The sequence below is a fragment of the Aspergillus clavatus genome, genomic scaffold (genome assembly GCF_000002715.2).
Source record: "Aspergillus clavatus NRRL 1 1099423829797 genomic scaffold, whole genome shotgun sequence".
Lineage (NCBI taxonomy): Eukaryota > Fungi > Ascomycota > Eurotiomycetes > Eurotiales > Aspergillaceae > Aspergillus > Aspergillus clavatus.
The window spans coordinates 614,362-631,558 of NW_001517102.1; the positions used below are offsets into that span (position 1 = coordinate 614,362).

Consider the following 17,197-nt stretch of genomic DNA (forward strand, 5'->3'; position numbering starts at 1 on the left):
GTAACTTCCATATTTTATGCTCGACCACCAAAAAAAAAAAAAGAAAGAAAGAAAAAAAAGAAAAAACGCAAGGTACCTGGAATACACTAGAGCAGCTGCGGTCCCAGAATTTCTCGGCGCAGCAACGGTAAGCAGGAAACAGAATCCGCTGAGACTGCTTTTTGTATCGTATTGTCCTACCCTCCCCCCTCGCCCTCCCTTGTCCATCGGGAAGCTTGGCAGCGTCGTACAGGGACCTTGGGAGGTGAGGGAGTTCCCGTCGTACAGAAGAGGACAGAAGCCGCTTGCTTACGGTGGATACCAGGGTTTCTTTTTTCTTGTGCTGTTGTGCTGTTGTGCTGTTTTTCAGGATCAGGATTTTCCTTGGTTTTGTTTTTGGTTTTGTTTTCGTTTCTGTTCGAGGTTGAAAGGAGAGAGGTGGTGTGGTAGGTGGTTTGATTGATTGATTGATTGATTGATGATTGATGATTGATGATTGACGGTTGCGTTGCCGCGGGTTCAGTCGCCTGAGTCTATCTATGTATGTAATGTATCTATCTATTCAACAACCGCAGAAGAAACATGACAGAAGAATTAAAAAAACGTGCGCCATGTGAGAACAAACCCAGAAGGTGACGAGATCAAAGAGCAGATGCTGCCCTTTTTCCTCCTGGACGCCGGAGCGATACATGCTGGAACAACAGGAACATGGAAACAGCAGGATGCGGCCGTGTTGGTTGGGGTCATTAGAGATTAGCTGAGGGCTAGAGATGGTGGTAAGACAGATAAGAGGGTGGAACTGCTTCTTTTCTTTTCTTTTTCGTGGTGGTTTTCGTTTTTGAGGCTTTGCTGTTTGGGGAGAAGGGACCATTCGGGACGCAGATGGTTCGAAGTGTAGGTAGCGCATCGAGTTGCGATCCAATCGGCCCCAGGTACGCATCCGATTGGTTGTTGGAACCGATTCCCAGTGAGGATTGTTTTCCAGCATGCTCAAGTGCAGGTACTAGAGATCTTGAGGCGGAGTGTCAGCTGAAATAGTCCTATCAGTCCTAGCACTCACGGCCTACACCAAATTTACTTACCGAAGTGGACAGTACAACCCTGTAGTCCAGGACAATGTAACCATGCTTTATGCTTTGGCGGTGTGGCAGGAGTTGCAGCGACAGTGACCACAGATCTTGCATCGCCAGATGGCCATATAGGGGCCGCCGTTGCAGTCTGAGCAGCGCCAGGTGAGGATGTTTCCGTTGGTGGCTTGCACGATGGCAAAGACATGTCCGGAGCACTGGTTGGCCATGGTGATTCTGCCGAGATGTTAGTATAGGCACGGTTCAGGACTATACACGGAGAGTCTTTCTTGAGGCTTGGCTGGTTACATACTAGATGGGCAACGACAACGATCTTGGGGATGCGAGTGGCTTGCTCAATTGATCCAGGTTCCTGGGTCTTCAGTTGAGGACAATGGACTCCTTTATCCGAATGGCTGGGGAAACAACAGCCGGATCGTGGGTTCAAGGACCAGGCAAGGGCGTACGCAGCAATGCCCAAGGGCTTGACAAGACGGTAGGGATGGAATTCTGAAGAAGCTTAGAGCAAGACCGGGAGTAAAGTCGGAGTGCAAGTGTCAAGGGACGCTTTTGGGAGAGGTTGAGAACAACGAGGAGAATGGTATAGAAGGAACTGAGTGCTGGTTGATGAAGGATAATTGAAATGGAGCTTCGGACGACGAGGCCATAGTATATATAGTCAGAGTTTCGATCTCGACCACAGAGTAGCAAAGCAGCGTCTTCTAACGACCAACCGATGACGAACTCATCATTTGCGAAAAGATGCCCAGGTGAGGCGTTTGTCCGAAGATCGATATGATCGTACAAGGCAACAAGGATTTCCAGCCAAGTTGCAGGGAACTGCTCTCACGGGGAAGTTATTTCACACAAATGCATGTACCCGATAAATGCGGAAGTGACATCGGACCAGTGGAGACGAATTCCTTGAAGAAGAAAGAGGAATGGACCAAAATGGAATAGGAAATGAGAGCGAGGAATCGAGCCCCGAGGATGATGGGCAAAGGGGGGAAAAGGTACTGTCAGGCAAGCTGCACGATGGTCACTGCAGAGGATGAGATCGATACATGGATGGCAGTTCTTTGGAAGATATGGAGAGAAAAAGAAAAAGAAGCCAGGAGAATGAGGAAGAGAAGGAAAGAGAAGGCTGCATGGAAAAGTGATGTATAGCAATAGATGGGTCAGTGCCAGTTCCGGGGAGATGGAGCAGACTTGTCAATAGTCGCAATCTTAACTTTAACAGTAACTATTTATCGATATTGGGAATATACATAGTTAGATCGAGAGAAGTACTTTTTGTTACTCGGATCAGAAGCAAGTGCCGAGTGTGGATATGGTTCTAGGGAGACTATTATTAGGAAGGGTGAAAAAAGTCAAAGATCATTGGAGTATTTGAAATCAGGACAATATTGAGTAGTATAATATCCATGATGGGTAGATGGATAGATATAGAAGACCCTCGAGTCTCGACACGATCTGCCTGGATTTCTTTTTCCTTTCGTCACATCGAGACCTGTCTTGTTTCACTTAAAAAAGCACCAGAAACGTCAAGAGAAAAGTCCCTGGGCCGATGAAGAAGATCGTAGATGTATGATTGGAGATCGATAAAAGCACAGTCCTTTTGCCGAATCCCAGCTGAATGGATTGCTGGGGGATTTTGTCATGGGGGAAAGACGGAGAGATCTTTCGGATCTAGCGAGAGCAGAACGACAGAGGTAATAACTAGTTTAGACTAGTTATCGTACTTTGTTTAGGGCGCTTATTCTTAACGGGAGGTTGAATTTGGTATCAATTGCATCCAGGTTGCTTTCTGTTTCTTTTTTGTTTTTTTTCTTTTTTTTTTGTGTTTTTTTTTCTTTTCTTGGTGGCTTGCTTAAGTGCTCAGCAGTCAGATCTTGTTCCAGATCCCAGATCCCAGATCCTCCCAGATCCAAGGGTCTGGAAACTACTTGTTTTGAAGCATTCAATATCTCTAACAATATTTTGACAAATTCAACCCTATTATTTCTCCGAGACAAACCACTATGGGAGCACATAGATACAGAAAAAAAAAAAGAAAATATCAATGCCTTTCTTGATCCTAATGATATTTAATATCCAAAGAAAAAAAAAAAAAAAAAAACGATAATCCACCAAGCCATCTGGTCTGAAGCATGCTGTGCAACTAACTGTCCCCCCAGTCTCCCTGTCTCGGACCCCAGCACAGTAGGACAAAAACGAATACTCTAGTCTCTTACAGCTACAGGGAAACACGACTGGGATCTTTTCAGAGGGTTTCACCGATGCCATCACAGTGATCAGATTGAAGAACAATACAATAGTCATCTATCACTCGAAAATACTACGTTACTGATGAATGATGATCCTGGCTGGATCGAATGGATCCGATTTTGCTCCTAACTTGGAGTGACAAACTCGACTAAACAAACAATATCTTTCTCAGTAAGTACACTACCCTATTGTCAGTCGAACCCCCCACAAATCCACCTGAGCAGGGGAGCGCGCGAGGAAACGGACATGCCATAGTTAGCTCTCTCTACTAAGTACTACTACTAGCCAGTTAGTACTTACTCAGTTATACTACCTTCACCCAGCGGTACCTACTACCTGATTCATGTGGTGCATTTTCATAACTCCCCTCTCCTCTGTCTCGACTCTCGAGGTACAACATGATGCTATTGCACCTCGTTTCATATTAAAAGGGCCGGCGTGATGGCTGAATGACCGATCGTGGTGGCCGATTATGGCTTATGCAGGAGGATCTGGAGACCCACCCACCAGGTCCATTACTCCACAGCGAATACGCCTATACGGAAGGAATATCAGATAGGTATGTACTTACTGTAGGTACTATCTATCTCTTTTACTCCGTACGTACTACGTAGTCCTGATTCCTGCGACCAAGTAGGATAGGTAGATTGATTGATAGGATTATTACTGTTATTGTTATTGCTACTGTTCCTCTGCGTTTGCTACAAAATACTGTGATCACCCGATAATTCCCGAAGTCGACACCAAAAGTATGCAGTCTGCCGGGCCATTTGGCTCCATCAACTCAACAGCATCCAGCATTCTGTATACGGAGTATGCGAGACGATCTCCTCGGGGCTTCCTCGCCCGATGCCAACCTGCAAGTGTTTATGAATCCGGTGAGTCTCCCGGTAGCTGGGACAATTCTTGCAAACTTACTAACTTACGATCCAGCCTCTAGATTCATCCATCGAATATTCAACTTACATCGATTCTAGTCTAACTACTATCTACTCAGCGTACCTCTAGATCGCTGACTAGTGCTATTCCGGCCTGGTCGAGTTTCGCCCAGTCGGGACACCTGCAGCAGGCTAGACCCGATATCGAGACGCGTGGCTAAATCTGGCGACTAGTCTATCACTAGTTGTAGCATGGCATATACAAAGTACAGTAGGTACTCCGTCGATAGATCCTGGAAAAGAGATCATACTCTTACTTACGGAGTAGTAGATATCCAGTGGTCGGCATATCCACTGGAACGGGAAAAGTCTCGCGCATTGATCTTCACAATTGACTCCCTACTAGTGAACAACTTGCAAAAGACGTCTCAAGCCCCATGTCCCAACTTCCAGGACTCTCAGGAGCACTTTAGCTTTGATCTACCGGCTCCTCTTCCCCGGCCGCCTAAGGACGAGCCATCGTACACTAAAAGTAACACGAACCACAAATCAGCAACCCCTTGTTAACACTCAACAGCTAAGTCTCCAAGGCTGAATCTCGTACACTCCTACGAGGCTACGAAGAGTATCTAGGGACCAGGGAGGAAGGGAAAGGGATCAATTATCAAACTAAAACTAGACTAAACTACTGCCTCTCCCGCTCCGATCACACAGGGTACTTTGTCCCTCGCGCCTCTTGACTTCTTACCTACTACTCCGTACTGTATCTGGTTCTCCACGGCTCTGACCCGAGTTCCATCTTCCCCTGACAACTCGACCCATCACATTCCCACAGAGGAGAGGAAAAAATCACTGTAATGGTTGAACTCACAGTTCAGCAGGTTCCTGGTTCTTCACTATCTACCACCAAGGAGTAACAGTAGTTACTCGATAGGGCCTCGTAAGGTAGATGCTACTTACATCCCCTCGATCTTAATTACATAATAAATGATCAATGTGGCGCAACAGCGTCCTGCTGCCTCTGCCTCTGCAGCTGAAGCCAAAGCCCAGAACATAGCCAAGCCCCCACAACACCGTCTCCTCCTCCCCGACTAAATAGAGTATTGTGAATCTGACCAACGAATGGGGTCGGAATGGGAATCAGATTCCACCGGGACAAGGGGGCAAAAGCAAAAATGAGAAGGAAAAAAAAAAAGAAAAGAAAAGAAAAGAAAAGAAAAGAAAAGAAAAGAAAAGGTCCGAGGCCATGGAGTTGTCCTGGAATTCGGGTCGCGGGCTGCTGCTGCACTGGCACTTGCATTGCTGCTTACTGCTTACAATTTGCTCTAGGGGAGTGCTTGATCGGTTGATAGGGTCGTGATGTGACGTCTTTATGGGGGAAAGAAAAAGAAAAAAAAAAAAAAAAAAGTACGGTCACGATCACGATCACACAATCACCTTGAAATTGGACTTGGAGTTGAAACTCGAACTCCAGCTCGATGGTGAAGCTCCCGCCTCCCTATCCCATCGCAATCAAGTTGGAAACTGGTCCTTCCACCCTGATGAACCAACACTGGCTCGATCGGAAAGTGTGTAACTATTGAGTACTGACTAGGATGCGCGGGCACACGCACACCGCCAGAGACCGCTTGCTTGTAGGGCGTTGAGGGTTGAGAATCGAGAGAGTTGATACCCATTCCTTTTTTTTTTTTTTTGGCTCTTTATTTTATTTTCGTCCTTGATTTGTCCACCTGGCCAGCCGCCAAGAAGAAGACAGGACACAGTGGGAATCCAATTCCAGAATCCAGAGTTCATATGTGAATGTGCGCGACAGCGACTCCCTATCGTATTCGTGAGGTCGAATGCCAGATCCAGACACAGGACTCACATACATACATACCATTGCACGACTGGCCCACTTCCTGTACGGCAGATATACATACCTACGCCAAAGTATGCCGTGCCGGCTTCCCCTTCCCCCTGCAATCGGACAAAGAACCAGGGTTTAGAATCAAGTCTGCTTCTCTGCAGGAGTTGCAGTGCAGGCTCATTGACTCATCCCTGGTCCTGTATGTAGTAGATGTGGTACTGACTGACCTGTGAAAGACTCGATCACCTGCCTTCTTTCCAAAAGCAGAGATAGGATCGTCATCCGCCTCCTACGGGACTATGACAAGGATCCCGGGAATGGCCCCGAAGCCGAACAGCACGAGACAGTCCAGTCCAGTCCAGTCCAGTCCAATACATCAGACACGGTATCTACATAGACTTCCCCGATCGATCACAGTCAACTGGACGTATATTGAATGTATTGGACTACAAGCGTATTGTGATATATACAATAAAGAATGTTCGAGATGTTCTCTTGCATCAGCTCCACGGGCCCAGAGGACCAGAGCCTATGCCAACTGACGTAGGCTCAGAAAGAAATTGATGCAATCGTTCCTCGAATGACCCTGCAGCGCATCCATCCGTCCATGCCGTATGACACAAACCAGACGAGGAGCCACAGGGCCAATATTGTTTGCTCTTCCAACGCTCCGTTAAGAACAATCATTGTGACAAAACAAGATGCTCCTGCAGTACCCAGAGTGGACTGCACCGTTGGTGTGTAGATAAATGACATCCCATGACGCTATACGCTCTTCAAGGATGATCATAAGCTGGCTAAACAGGGAATCCGTCGACTAAACTGAACCTTTGTCAAACCCGATAATGGGAATCATATTCTTTCTTTTTTTTCACTATGTGGGCTGCAGTAATTCTGCTCACCCGGGATTTATGATTTCAGCCACTGGGCCTGGCTCACCTGTGACCTGGTGTTCATATGCGCGGCCCAGACGACAATCGATCTCCATCGGAAGTGAGAGAAGCGATATCGGCCGGATGCATCACAACATAGATACAGTCATTATGTCTGGCAATTGGCCTCCCTGTGATTGTCAAAGCGAAAAGGAGGTTGAGGGAAAAAAATAAAAAATAAAAAAAAAAAAAAGGTTCGTCAAGACGAGAAAAGGAGTAGAGGGTCATAATGTTGTCGTTACTGTCAATTCATCATCTTACCAACACTTCGTTGCTGTGGTACATTCCAAATCATCGCCCGTCTGAAGTGATCATCGTGAATATGACATGGACGAAAGGCATACTAATTAGTCATTGAGTTGGAAGAGCGCCGAAACACTTCAATCTGAATGTTAGCGACCTGATTCTAATCCAAGTGGTGTGGCTACAAACCTTTCACCATAATGGTGGCGACGGATGCTCTCCGCCAGGAGACTCGAGATATCAATGGTGATTAGCTTCTTGGACTTCATCATATGTGGAGTGATAGGGAAGGTGTTGGTGACGACAATGTAGTCGATCGCCGCGCACGCTTCCATCTGTTCGAGGCATTCGCCCCCGAAAAGTCCGTGAGTAGCAATGCAGTAAACTTTCTTGGCTCCGCCTCGTTTGACTACCGTCTCTGCAGCAGCGACCCAGGAACCGCTCTTGTCAATCATGTCGTCGACAAGGAAGACCGTTCGACCTCGAACATCTCCAACCAATGTGATCGTCTTCTCTTGCTCAGCACTTCGTCCATTACTTTCTTCCTCATCGGAGGACTCGGCGGCATCAAACGACCCACCAAGAGCGTGATCGCCCGGTACTGAGGATGTGGTCGAGATAAAAGAGTTCACCATCGCATCCGGAACTGCCTCGGAGGCAGCCTGGCTGGAGGGTTGACCAGGCGTGGTAATGCCAGAGGCGGGGAAGGATGTGGGACCGGCTGATGGGAAATCATCGTCCACAATGTGGCCTTGGACAAGCCGTCCAGTGACCACCTCACGCACTCGCACATCGGTATATTCATGGACTGCCTCGAGCTCCGACGGGCGACGAGCGGCAGGTGGTGTCTCTGGACGCAGTTGCGGATCTGGATGGCTCGGTTCAGTGAACACATCGTCGTCCTGGGAATTGTCATTCCCACTGCGAAGGTGCAGGACAAAGGGCTTTGGTTCCTTGGGAATACCAGTGGTATCATCGTCAATGGAGTCAAAGAACACAGTGCTATCCGTCATGGCCATGGCCGTCTTGGGACGACGTCTATCAGTTGTGACGATGCCGAAGTTGAGCTTCAGGGTATCCGCAAGCGATGTCACACGCTTGGTGCCTCCCGCGTTCTTGCTGACAACAACAGCTTCCTTCCAACCAGGGACGTTCATCCGAATCCAACGAGCGATGAAAGGCTCAGCGAAGAGGTTATCCACCGGCTTGCCAAAGAATCCTTGCATTTGAGATGCCTAATATTGCCCCCGATTAGAAAAATCTTCGTCTCAACGATGTGAAACCTCGAAACTCACATGGAGATCCAAGGTAATAACGTGATCTACCCCAGCGACCGAAAGCAGGTTGGCCAGCATCCGAGCCGTGATAGCTCCGCGATGGCTCTTCTTCTTCGATTGGCGGGAGTAAGGAAAGTACCTCGTCTATGTCAGCATTCAATGCATATTCTTCAAGGTAGACGGGCACCATACGGCATGACCGCTAGGAGAAATCACATCAGTCAGTACATTGATCAAAAGAGAGAAGAAAATACCCATTGGCCTGCATAAACAACATACCTGTGATAGACTTCGCGGAGCCACCCTTGCACGCAGAGATCATAATCAAGAGCTCCATGACACTGTCATTAATCTTCTGGCTGCCGCTTTGGAGAATGTAGACATCTTGATTCCGCACCGAAACCCCGATGTCAACCCTCGTCTCCCCGTTCGCAAATTTTCCGAGAAGTGCCCGAGCGGGGAGTGTGCCTAGACGCTCGCAGATGGTCTCAGCAAGGACGGGATGGGATGTCCCAGAAAAGATTTGTACCCCCCGCATTATGATGTTTATGTACTAGCGAAAGAAAACATGGACGGGTGGGAAAGAATAAATAGAAAACAAAACGGAGGAAAGGATTGTGGAGGTCATTTCAAATGACCGAGGGAAGAGGGAAGAAAAAAAAAAAGTGTCGGCGGCCAAGGGAGAAAAGGGAAAAATAGGACAGGTCGTCTTGGGTTTCTCTCGCGTTCCGTAGAGTTGGCCCCGCCCCAATCGATCGATAGATAGCAACCGGAGGTGGCAGTGATACTCTTATCATGCTTCAAGAGATACCATATCTTTCAACATGTCGCACAAATTCCCTCCTATTCAAGGAGGTGGCTCATTAATAGTTGCTTGGCAAGTCAAGAACAAGCATGTCCTCGTTGTTGGCGGTGGAGAGGTACAGTCCTCCGATTCTAGGCCCGGTAACGGTAAATATATATCGACATCATGCTGATGACTCGACGTACAGGTAGCTGCAGGTCGCATTGTCCACGCTCTCAACGCCGATGCCAGAGTGACCGTTGTCTGCCCCCATTCAGGACTCAACGAGGAAGTCGCTTTCCGCGTGGCGGAGGGCCAAGTCACTCATGTCGACCGCAACTTCGAGCCAGAAGATCTAGAAGGAGCTGACATGGTTCTTTGCGCCATTGACGATCCAGAGGCTTCATCGTGTGTCTGGAAACTGTGCAAGGAGAAGCGGATACCTGCAAACATTGCCGATGTACCTCCCGAATGCGATTTCTACTTTGGCAGCATGTACCGTAATGGTCCACTGCAGGTCATGGTGAGCACAAATGGCAATGGGCCTAAGCTGGCGAGTATTGTACGAAAGAAGATTGCAGCCACATTGCCTGAGAACATGGCAGCGGCAATTGAGAATGTGGGCAAGTTGCGAAAGAAACTGAGAGAGGTCGCACCTAATCCGGAGGAAGGCCCCAAGAGAATGAAGTGGTAAGTCTGATCCGCCGTCGCACAATAGTTCTTGCTAACGTCTCTGAAAGGATGTCTGGTGTATGCGAATCCTGGAGTCTTGAAGAACTGGTTGAGATGAGCGAAAAGGATATGGAGAGCGTTCTGACATTCTATGAATCGGGCAAGATCCCAACATATGCTGAAATCCAATCCAGCTAACCTTCACATGTGCAACGTCACTTCTTCAACAGCGACATATGTTTATCGTGTCGCAAAAATCGCCATGCCAGAGCTCACTGTTTCTAATGAGCTTCTATGACGCTCAACGTCCGTAGGGAGGGGGGGGGGTCTCTTCAAGTCAGACAGGATTGGCACTGACGACCAATACATTGAATCCGTTGTTGTACGGTTCTAGAATAGGGCATGACCATGACTCTACATGAAGCGCATGATATATAGAAGATAGATGCTGGCGAGCTGCGTCATGTAATTCTATAGAGCTTGGAAAATGATCAAAATACTAGATTCTCCTAAGTCTACAGCCACCACCCTTCTAGAGTGAGTGATTTGAAAGAAAAAAAAGAAAGCCCTATAACCGAATAGGCAAGGATATCCAAAAGAAAAGAAGAAAAACGATCCCAATCATACAGAACAGCTTTGGAAGAAACCCCAGATCCCAAAGTCAACTATCCCGACTGTGTCTGCGGGCATATTGCTGTGAGATAGAGCTTCTGGGGCTGATGGGTGTCTGCGCAGCAGGAATACCCAATTTCGCTTCTCCAATCCTTCGAAGCAGAGATTGAAGGGAGAGGCGGATCTCGGGATTGAGATCGCGGCCCAGCAGATCCACAGCAAGTGGGTAAAAGATCTCAACATTTTTATCAAAGCCTTCGGATGGGAAGTTGGTGTAGCCCTCGATGACATCCACAACAACGGGGCGCCAGGCCAGTATATTTCTATGCTGAGATTCCTCATCGAGTCGGACGAAGCTTCGAATGATATCGGCGCAGAGACTAGAGAGATGGTCAGTAAGATATTGCTTCAGTGATATCAATGTACATACGGAATTAGCGCGGCCTCCGTCTCCCCGCGACTGCTCTTTCTCTCTTCTCTTTCGTCATGGTACATGCGGAAAAGGATGTGGACGTATGTAGCGGCGCTTCCACTCTCCTGTTTGAGGAGATTTGGTGGCTGTTTCATGAAGCCCTGACGCCAGAGCTGCATCCGAAGCTCCTTGTCTTCGTTGAACTTCTTAGCGAATTGATAACTCTTCTTAAGCAGTCCCATCAATCGGAGAAGCTCGCGACTTGGAATCTCGGCATAAACCTTGTCATTCGAGAAAAGCTCATGCACGGTCTCAATCATGAGGAGTTGAAGCACGCAATTGGTTATGATGCGATTGAAGAATCGACGCCGTGCTACGGTGATGGCAGCGGGTTGTTGTTGGGCGTCAGCCTGGGGTCTGTAATCCTCCAACTCCGGATTCGACGCGGCAGGCATATCTCCATCTTCATGTTCATGCGTCATGGTTTGCGATCCATTCGTCTTAGGTGCATCTGAGTGGGCATCCTGATCCGGCACCTTTTCGGCAGACTCTGAGCTCTGAGAGCCGTCTTCATTACCGGAAATATCCCCGTTGGCCGTTTTGTTTGGTTTCGAGGATATCGAGGCAGCAGCTGTGAATAATTCGTAGGCTGTGGTCCTACTGAACAGCTCCACAAACGCGCCAACAACCTTGGTCCAGTGCTCCTGCTTGAACTTCCCGACGTTCTGCAAGATCAATTGCTGCAAGCAATTGCTGCCGATACGTGCAATTGTATCATTTTCTTGACATATACAAAGAGTAAGAAGCTCAAGTATACGACCCAGCATGTATTCCAACGCATCGAAATAATGCGTGAAGAGGGTGATCATGTTTCTCAATGCTTGGATCATCGTCGTTGAGAGCCACACGGAGAGTTCCTCATGATTTGGCACCTTCGACATCTCGGATTTGGAATGTAGCACGACAAAGATAGGATAGAGGAGCTGTCTCCATAGCACATCCCAGAACTCTTGGGGGAAATCGCCTCCATAACGGATAAGCGTGTCAAAAAGATAAGTCAAAGCCCTGGCAAATTCATGTTTTAGCACACTGATATGACAAAATAGGCGTGGGACTGAAAATTACCTTGATCGAACCTCGAGATCATCGCCAGTCATCAGCACGTCTTGGAAGGCAATCAAAATAGGATACCAGAACTGTTCCTCCTGAGATTGACGCGACAGCTGTTTAGCAAGATTTGTCGACTCATCTTGAATGCCTTCTGATACTGCTCCACGATGGGATAGTGGGCACTCTGGAGTCCTAAGCATCTTTGTGACCGTTGACTTCAAAGTCTCAATTGCTTGCAAAGACTTCTTTTGGAACCGAGAATTCTTCGAGAATTCGGTCAGACAGACAATCAGGTCAGGGAAAGCTCCTTGCGTAATGACGACGCCGAACCGCGTATTATAGATCTGAGTGACATGCTCGAACGCCATATTCACAATACCCTCTGTCGTATATTAGCATTTTCTTTGCGAATCATCACTTTAAGCAGTCTGCTTACCATATGGCTCACGAGCCGCAACTGTAAAAACGCCGAACATTGTTTTCCAGCCCGATCGGATGTTGTCTCCCCGGGCCTGGATCATTTGTATCAAGCATCGAAGAATCATGTCCTTCACGGTCACAGCATTGCTATTTGCCATCACATGCTCAAATGGTTTGAGGAAATCCTTCTGGAATTTGAATCCCGGAAGTTCTTCGATCTCCATAAAACGCATCGAAAGTTGGCGCAGGGAATCCAATGCGAAGAACACCACTGTTGTATTGGTATGGCAACCAACCTGGTTGAAGTGCTGTCCAAGAACTTCCCAGATCTTAGACCACTCTATCCTGACTCTCGTCATGTTGTAATAGCTGATCTCAACAAGCTTCTGCAGACTATACGTGCGAGGGGATTCTGTCTGCCCGGACGACTGAATCTCTTGCCAACTCACTTCGCTTAGAGCTCGGACAAAATCAATGATGGCCTCGTGAGTGAGATTTGCAGTGTTAGTGAAGATGCGATCCACTCCGCGTATCATCTCTGCCGATCTACTTTCCATTGCAACCTCCGAGCGGAAAGCCGTGGGTCCATTGACCGATCGAGGACGAGGAGGACGCCGCGAACTCTGCATCGATCTGCGTGAGTTTTCCGAGAGCGCCTGCGGGACAATGCGAGCGCGTGAAACATCCGGCAATGAGCCTTCATCGACGCCATCAGTGAGAAGTTGAAGCCGGTCAAGCTGGCTTACGCAGGTAAGGACCTCTCTCCACGAACTCTTCAGGTTGTTCCCTTCGTTAAGAGCCACGTCCAACAACACTTTCAGAGCCTCGACGTTCTTGGGCACCATTTCCCTGACATTGCCCAGGTTTGTGAATTTGGCGAGGCCGGTCACGAATGCAACTCGAGGAGTCTCGAGATCAAAGGCACAGCTGATACGTATCGCCAATTTCATTCCTTCCATACACAGCCTAATAATCTCCAGATTTTGTGTGTCTTGCATGGGAGCAGATAAGCCGGAAAGGAAAGACATCCATGTGACATTGAACATGGAACCAACGTGTCGGACTGACGTCGCGGGGATGAAGCGTGAGAGAGCTTCCCTGACGGCGGTCTTGCGCTGTGCTCTTATCAAACTCCGGTACAGCTGCTCCGTCTTATTGGCCATTTCTTCAGATGCTTGTGCGTATTTTTCACCCTGAATGTCTCTTCCCACTGTCGCAAATACTTGTCCAGCCCTTGAAGCTAGGCCACCCGTTGTTGATGTAGGAATACCAATATTTGCGGCATGCTCTCGTTCGGTGTCGAGTACGATTTCATTGTTCGCAATCTCATCAAAAATAGAACCAAGATACTCATCAGGCAGATCTTGGTTGTCATTGATCCCTCGATTGTTCTTGATGAAGTCCTCTTTGGTCATGCGACGGCCCTTAATCTTAGCGCTGTGTTGATCTGTATTAAGCATGATCACGGAGTATGCTAGAACATATGCTGTGTCTGCATTCGCAAAAGCATTTGGATTCTGGGTCACGTAGCGCTCAGCAAACTTAAGCATGAAACGATCGATTTTTTGGGCTTCTCCTGGCAATCGGAAGTGTTGCAGAAATTGACGAAGTGCATCGACAAAGCGCCGCTTCGAGAACTCCATTTGATCGACAAAGGCATGCATGATGGCGATGTTTTCCGCGTCGCCCTCGCCAAGGTATTCTCCGATCATGGCCTTGTCTAACCGATCATTGCGAAAGATGAAGCTTCCAAGATCCTCGGGAGAGTCAGAGCGTACAAAGCCCTCTTGAATGAAAAGCTTGATACCCCTCTTGGGTTTAAAGTTAAATTGCTGGATGGCGTTCATAAGTGCAGTCTTCCTCTGCTTGATCCTCTCAATTTGGCTTGGGTCATCCTCTGCCACGGGTGTTGATTGACCAGTGCTACCATCAACACCTTCAATCTTTGGTGATGACACAAACGTAGGAGCATTGGTATCTAGCGAGTCTCTGGAATTGTCAATCGATTTTTGCGAAAGAGCTGTCGCAACTGCTGGGGTCGGATCGACAATACGCTGCGACGCCCAGTTATCTAGGGATCGCAGAATCTCGACCAAGCATTCCAGCGCCTGATTCTTTAGAACAAAATCCGAAGGCACACTCTGAGCGGCTGCCTGCTGAGTGCTGGCTATATGTGCCGTTGTGAGTGTAGGAGGCAGGGTCCCACTTTGATGCCAATCCGCGCCAACTCTCGAAATCTTGACATGATGCTCCTGATAATGCTGTTGTTGCATTGTGGATATTGTTACGGGAATGCTGGAGTATCTGGATAGTTGTTCGATGACGCTGCAACAAATTGATTAACATCGTGCAGGATGGAATAATAAGGAGGCAAGGACTAAGACTTACTTCTGGAATATGTTCTCCAAGGCCGTCCGATCACAGTCATAATTGAGATATATCTCCACAAGGGCACGCGGGTCATCTGCAAGCCTCTCTAAAATCTCCATGAAGTACTGCTTTTGGAAAGCAGGCGAGTTCCTTTTTTCAAGTATGGCCAGATAGATCTCTTTTAGGAAGACCTCAAGCTCTTTCTGCGAAGGAGAGGTTAAAAACTGTCGAGTAAATGGGACAGAGCATACCACGAACCTTCATCATTACCCGCATGTGTTTCAACATAAGCCAGAAAAGTTCACAACAAACCTCGAAAACTCTAGGAACGGAGCTCGAGCCGTTGCGACTAAGGCTTAGGCAGAGGTGAGGGCGAACAGCTTGTAAGAATGTCATGGCGTCCGAGCTGTTCGAGCTGTTCCTGATTGTCAGGAGTGGAGAAGTAAAAACAGCGACATGGTTGTTGATGAGATAATGAATCAGGTGTAAGGATAATAATTTGGATCTCATATTTTGAGATTTCAGATCCTGCTGCTGCTCATGGCTGAGGATCTTGTGGCTCAATTTGCACAGGGCCCTGAGAACCAGAAAAGCGTCTTTAATATAGATCTCATCCTCGTCATCGTCGGTAGTCGCGTCGCCATCTTCCCTATCTTCCATGGACACGCTAGACAACGAATGTGCCCTCTTTTGGCCGAGCTTGGCACGAGTCACCATAGTTGGAGCATTGTCAGCGACCGAAGTGACATCCTTGCTCGATTCAAAACTTTGCAGGGTAAGCTTCTCTCCTGGCTCTTTTATGACGGGTTGATCAGGTATCACGACCGAGGCTGCGACCGAGGCTGCATCGGATGCCTGATCCTGATCGGTGGGCTGAGACATCTCCGGGGTCTCAAGAGCATCAGGAGTATTGTCCTGCCCTCTTTCCGCTTCCCGCATGCGCAATTCTTTGAGCTCAAGCCTCACTCGGACTCTGTCCAATACCGTGCTCACCATTTGCGTTAAGGACCCTTGAGCTATCTGTTGGTTTTGGCTAGACTTGGAGTAGATGAAGATGTTGTATATCTGTCGAACGGCTTTAAGGAGACCAGCTCCATGAACCACGATTTTATCGTTCAAGACCGCCGCAAGGAGCGACTTGATGATCTGTTGCTGTATCTCAATAGGGGTGGCTTCATTTTCAAAACAATCACAGATGGCATCAATCGCTCGTTCAATGAGGGGCGGTTGATCCGCGGTGGGTTCCGCTTCCGATTCCCTGCGCTCCTGAGACGATGGAAAGGCGAAGTAAGAGTATGTGATGAGCTTTCCAATGCAATCAAGAGCCGTGACTTGCAGCGGGATGCTCATGGTCTTTGAGGCGAGCTGAAGAGGACGAAATATAGCTTCTGGGTCTATGGATTGTCGATCAGATTGTTTGACGTTGGCCAGCGCACTCTTCACGGCATCTTCCAGCTCTTTGCTCTTTTTGGCTTCCTTGGACGATCCGATTGTGTCAAGGGCTGTGACAATAAACACTGCGGAACTGACAGGCACAGAACGATGAGTCGCATATGTTGCAGTTGTTGATCTTGAGTCGGAGCGTTGACGCGCGTCCGGCGTAAGCTCATACTGGGCAGGGAAGCCGCCATCAGGCTTATCAACAGGCGCATTCCGCTCGAGTGTCTCTGCTTGAACATTTTCCGAATCGTCGGCAACATCTGGTCTCAGATCTAGTTGAGATGCGCTGGAGTTCTCGGTATCCTGGGTCTCGGCGGCGTCGTTCGGAGGGCTCGAGGGTCGCGGCGGAGTTTCTGTGTCTTCCGAGGACTCTATCCTAATCTCTGGTGGTATGGAGTCTGCCACTTGGTCGATGTCGATTTTCAGCCGTTCCGATTCAAGCGGTAAAGACGGTTTGTCTTTGTCAGCAGTAACTGGGGGATCCGAATGTGTCGAAACATCGACAATATTGTCCTTGTTGTCTCCCTGCGACACTACCATAGATGGTTGATTGGGCTCCTGGGAGGAGCCGTTCTCGACTTCCGCCATGTATGCAAAACTCCAAGCCGGAGCATTCAATAATAGAAACGAAAAGTACACATGGAACGCGAAACTGGACTAAAGCACCAAATGACGAAATGAGTTGGAACGATTTTCCGGAGTATAGCGCTATTGCATGAATCCTGGAGCTGATGCGGATGCGTGTCTTCTCCCGCAGGCGGAACAATATACGGTAACCGCCGCGCGCCAAAGGTGCGGTACTGGGCTTACATAATTCGGGGATGACCGCTCTGGAGAAATCCGGCGAGAACTAATCCGAACGCTCACCGGGAAGCTCAACAGAA

General features: G+C 48.3%; 5 protein-coding genes across 5 annotated transcripts, besides 15 other annotated features; 2 read left to right on the top strand and 3 right to left on the bottom strand.

The window, feature by feature from the left end:
- The first annotated feature begins 29 nt into the window (after positions 1-29).
- Positions 30-66: a microsatellite.
- A 251-nt stretch (positions 67-317) lies between these two features.
- Positions 318-342: a microsatellite.
- A 21-nt stretch (positions 343-363) lies between these two features.
- Positions 364-398: a microsatellite.
- A 36-nt stretch (positions 399-434) lies between these two features.
- Positions 435-466: a microsatellite.
- Positions 435-478: a microsatellite.
- Positions 436-478: a microsatellite.
- Positions 479-1,108: 630 nt separating this feature from the next.
- ACLA_007370 (uncharacterized protein) lies at positions 1,109-1,276 on the bottom strand (the record flags this gene model as incomplete). Its single annotated transcript, XM_001273403.1, has 1 exon — positions 1,109-1,276. One exon carries the CDS (start codon positions 1,274-1,276, stop codon positions 1,109-1,111), a length of 168 nt encoding a protein of 55 aa, XP_001273404.1.
- A 1,580-nt stretch (positions 1,277-2,856) lies between these two features.
- Positions 2,857-2,906: a microsatellite.
- Positions 2,907-3,142: 236 nt separating this feature from the next.
- Positions 3,143-3,165: a microsatellite.
- A 964-nt stretch (positions 3,166-4,129) lies between these two features.
- Positions 4,130-4,413, top strand: ACLA_007380 (uncharacterized protein; the record flags this gene model as incomplete). The annotated part of the gene is made up of 2 exons (XM_001273404.1): positions 4,130-4,192; positions 4,312-4,413. 2 exons carry the CDS (start codon positions 4,130-4,132, stop codon positions 4,411-4,413), a joined length of 165 nt encoding a protein of 54 aa, XP_001273405.1.
- A 965-nt stretch (positions 4,414-5,378) lies between these two features.
- Positions 5,379-5,427: a microsatellite.
- Positions 5,379-5,428: a microsatellite.
- Positions 5,429-5,571: 143 nt separating this feature from the next.
- Positions 5,572-5,599: a microsatellite.
- Positions 5,600-6,385: 786 nt separating this feature from the next.
- Positions 6,386-6,411: a microsatellite.
- Positions 6,386-6,412: a microsatellite.
- Positions 6,413-7,137: 725 nt separating this feature from the next.
- Positions 7,138-7,166: a microsatellite.
- Positions 7,167-7,320: 154 nt separating this feature from the next.
- ACLA_007390 (ribose phosphate diphosphokinase subunit PRS1) lies at positions 7,321-9,031 on the bottom strand (the record flags this gene model as incomplete). The annotated part of the gene is given in 5 exon segments (XM_001273405.1): positions 7,321-7,351; positions 7,406-8,451; positions 8,512-8,637; positions 8,748-8,755; positions 8,773-9,031. 5 exon segments carry the CDS (start codon positions 9,029-9,031, stop codon positions 7,321-7,323), a joined length of 1,470 nt encoding a protein of 489 aa, XP_001273406.1.
- A 286-nt stretch (positions 9,032-9,317) lies between these two features.
- Positions 9,318-10,147, top strand: ACLA_007400 (bifunctional precorrin-2 dehydrogenase/sirohydrochlorin ferrochelatase MET8; the record flags this gene model as incomplete). The annotated part of the gene is made up of 3 exons (XM_001273406.1): positions 9,318-9,413; positions 9,486-9,967; positions 10,018-10,147. 3 exons carry the CDS (start codon positions 9,318-9,320, stop codon positions 10,145-10,147), a joined length of 708 nt encoding a protein of 235 aa, XP_001273407.1.
- A 463-nt stretch (positions 10,148-10,610) lies between these two features.
- ACLA_007410 (Arf family guanine nucleotide exchange factor SEC7) lies at positions 10,611-16,901 on the bottom strand (the record flags this gene model as incomplete). Its single annotated transcript, XM_001273407.1, has 6 exons — positions 10,611-10,941; positions 10,992-12,038; positions 12,099-12,465; positions 12,520-14,828; positions 14,892-15,076; positions 15,132-16,901. The coding sequence occupies 6 exons, from the start codon at positions 16,899-16,901 to the stop codon at positions 10,611-10,613; spliced, it is 6,009 nt and encodes a 2,002-aa protein (XP_001273408.1).
- Positions 15,695-15,718: a microsatellite.
- Positions 16,902-17,197: the final 296 nt, after the last annotated feature.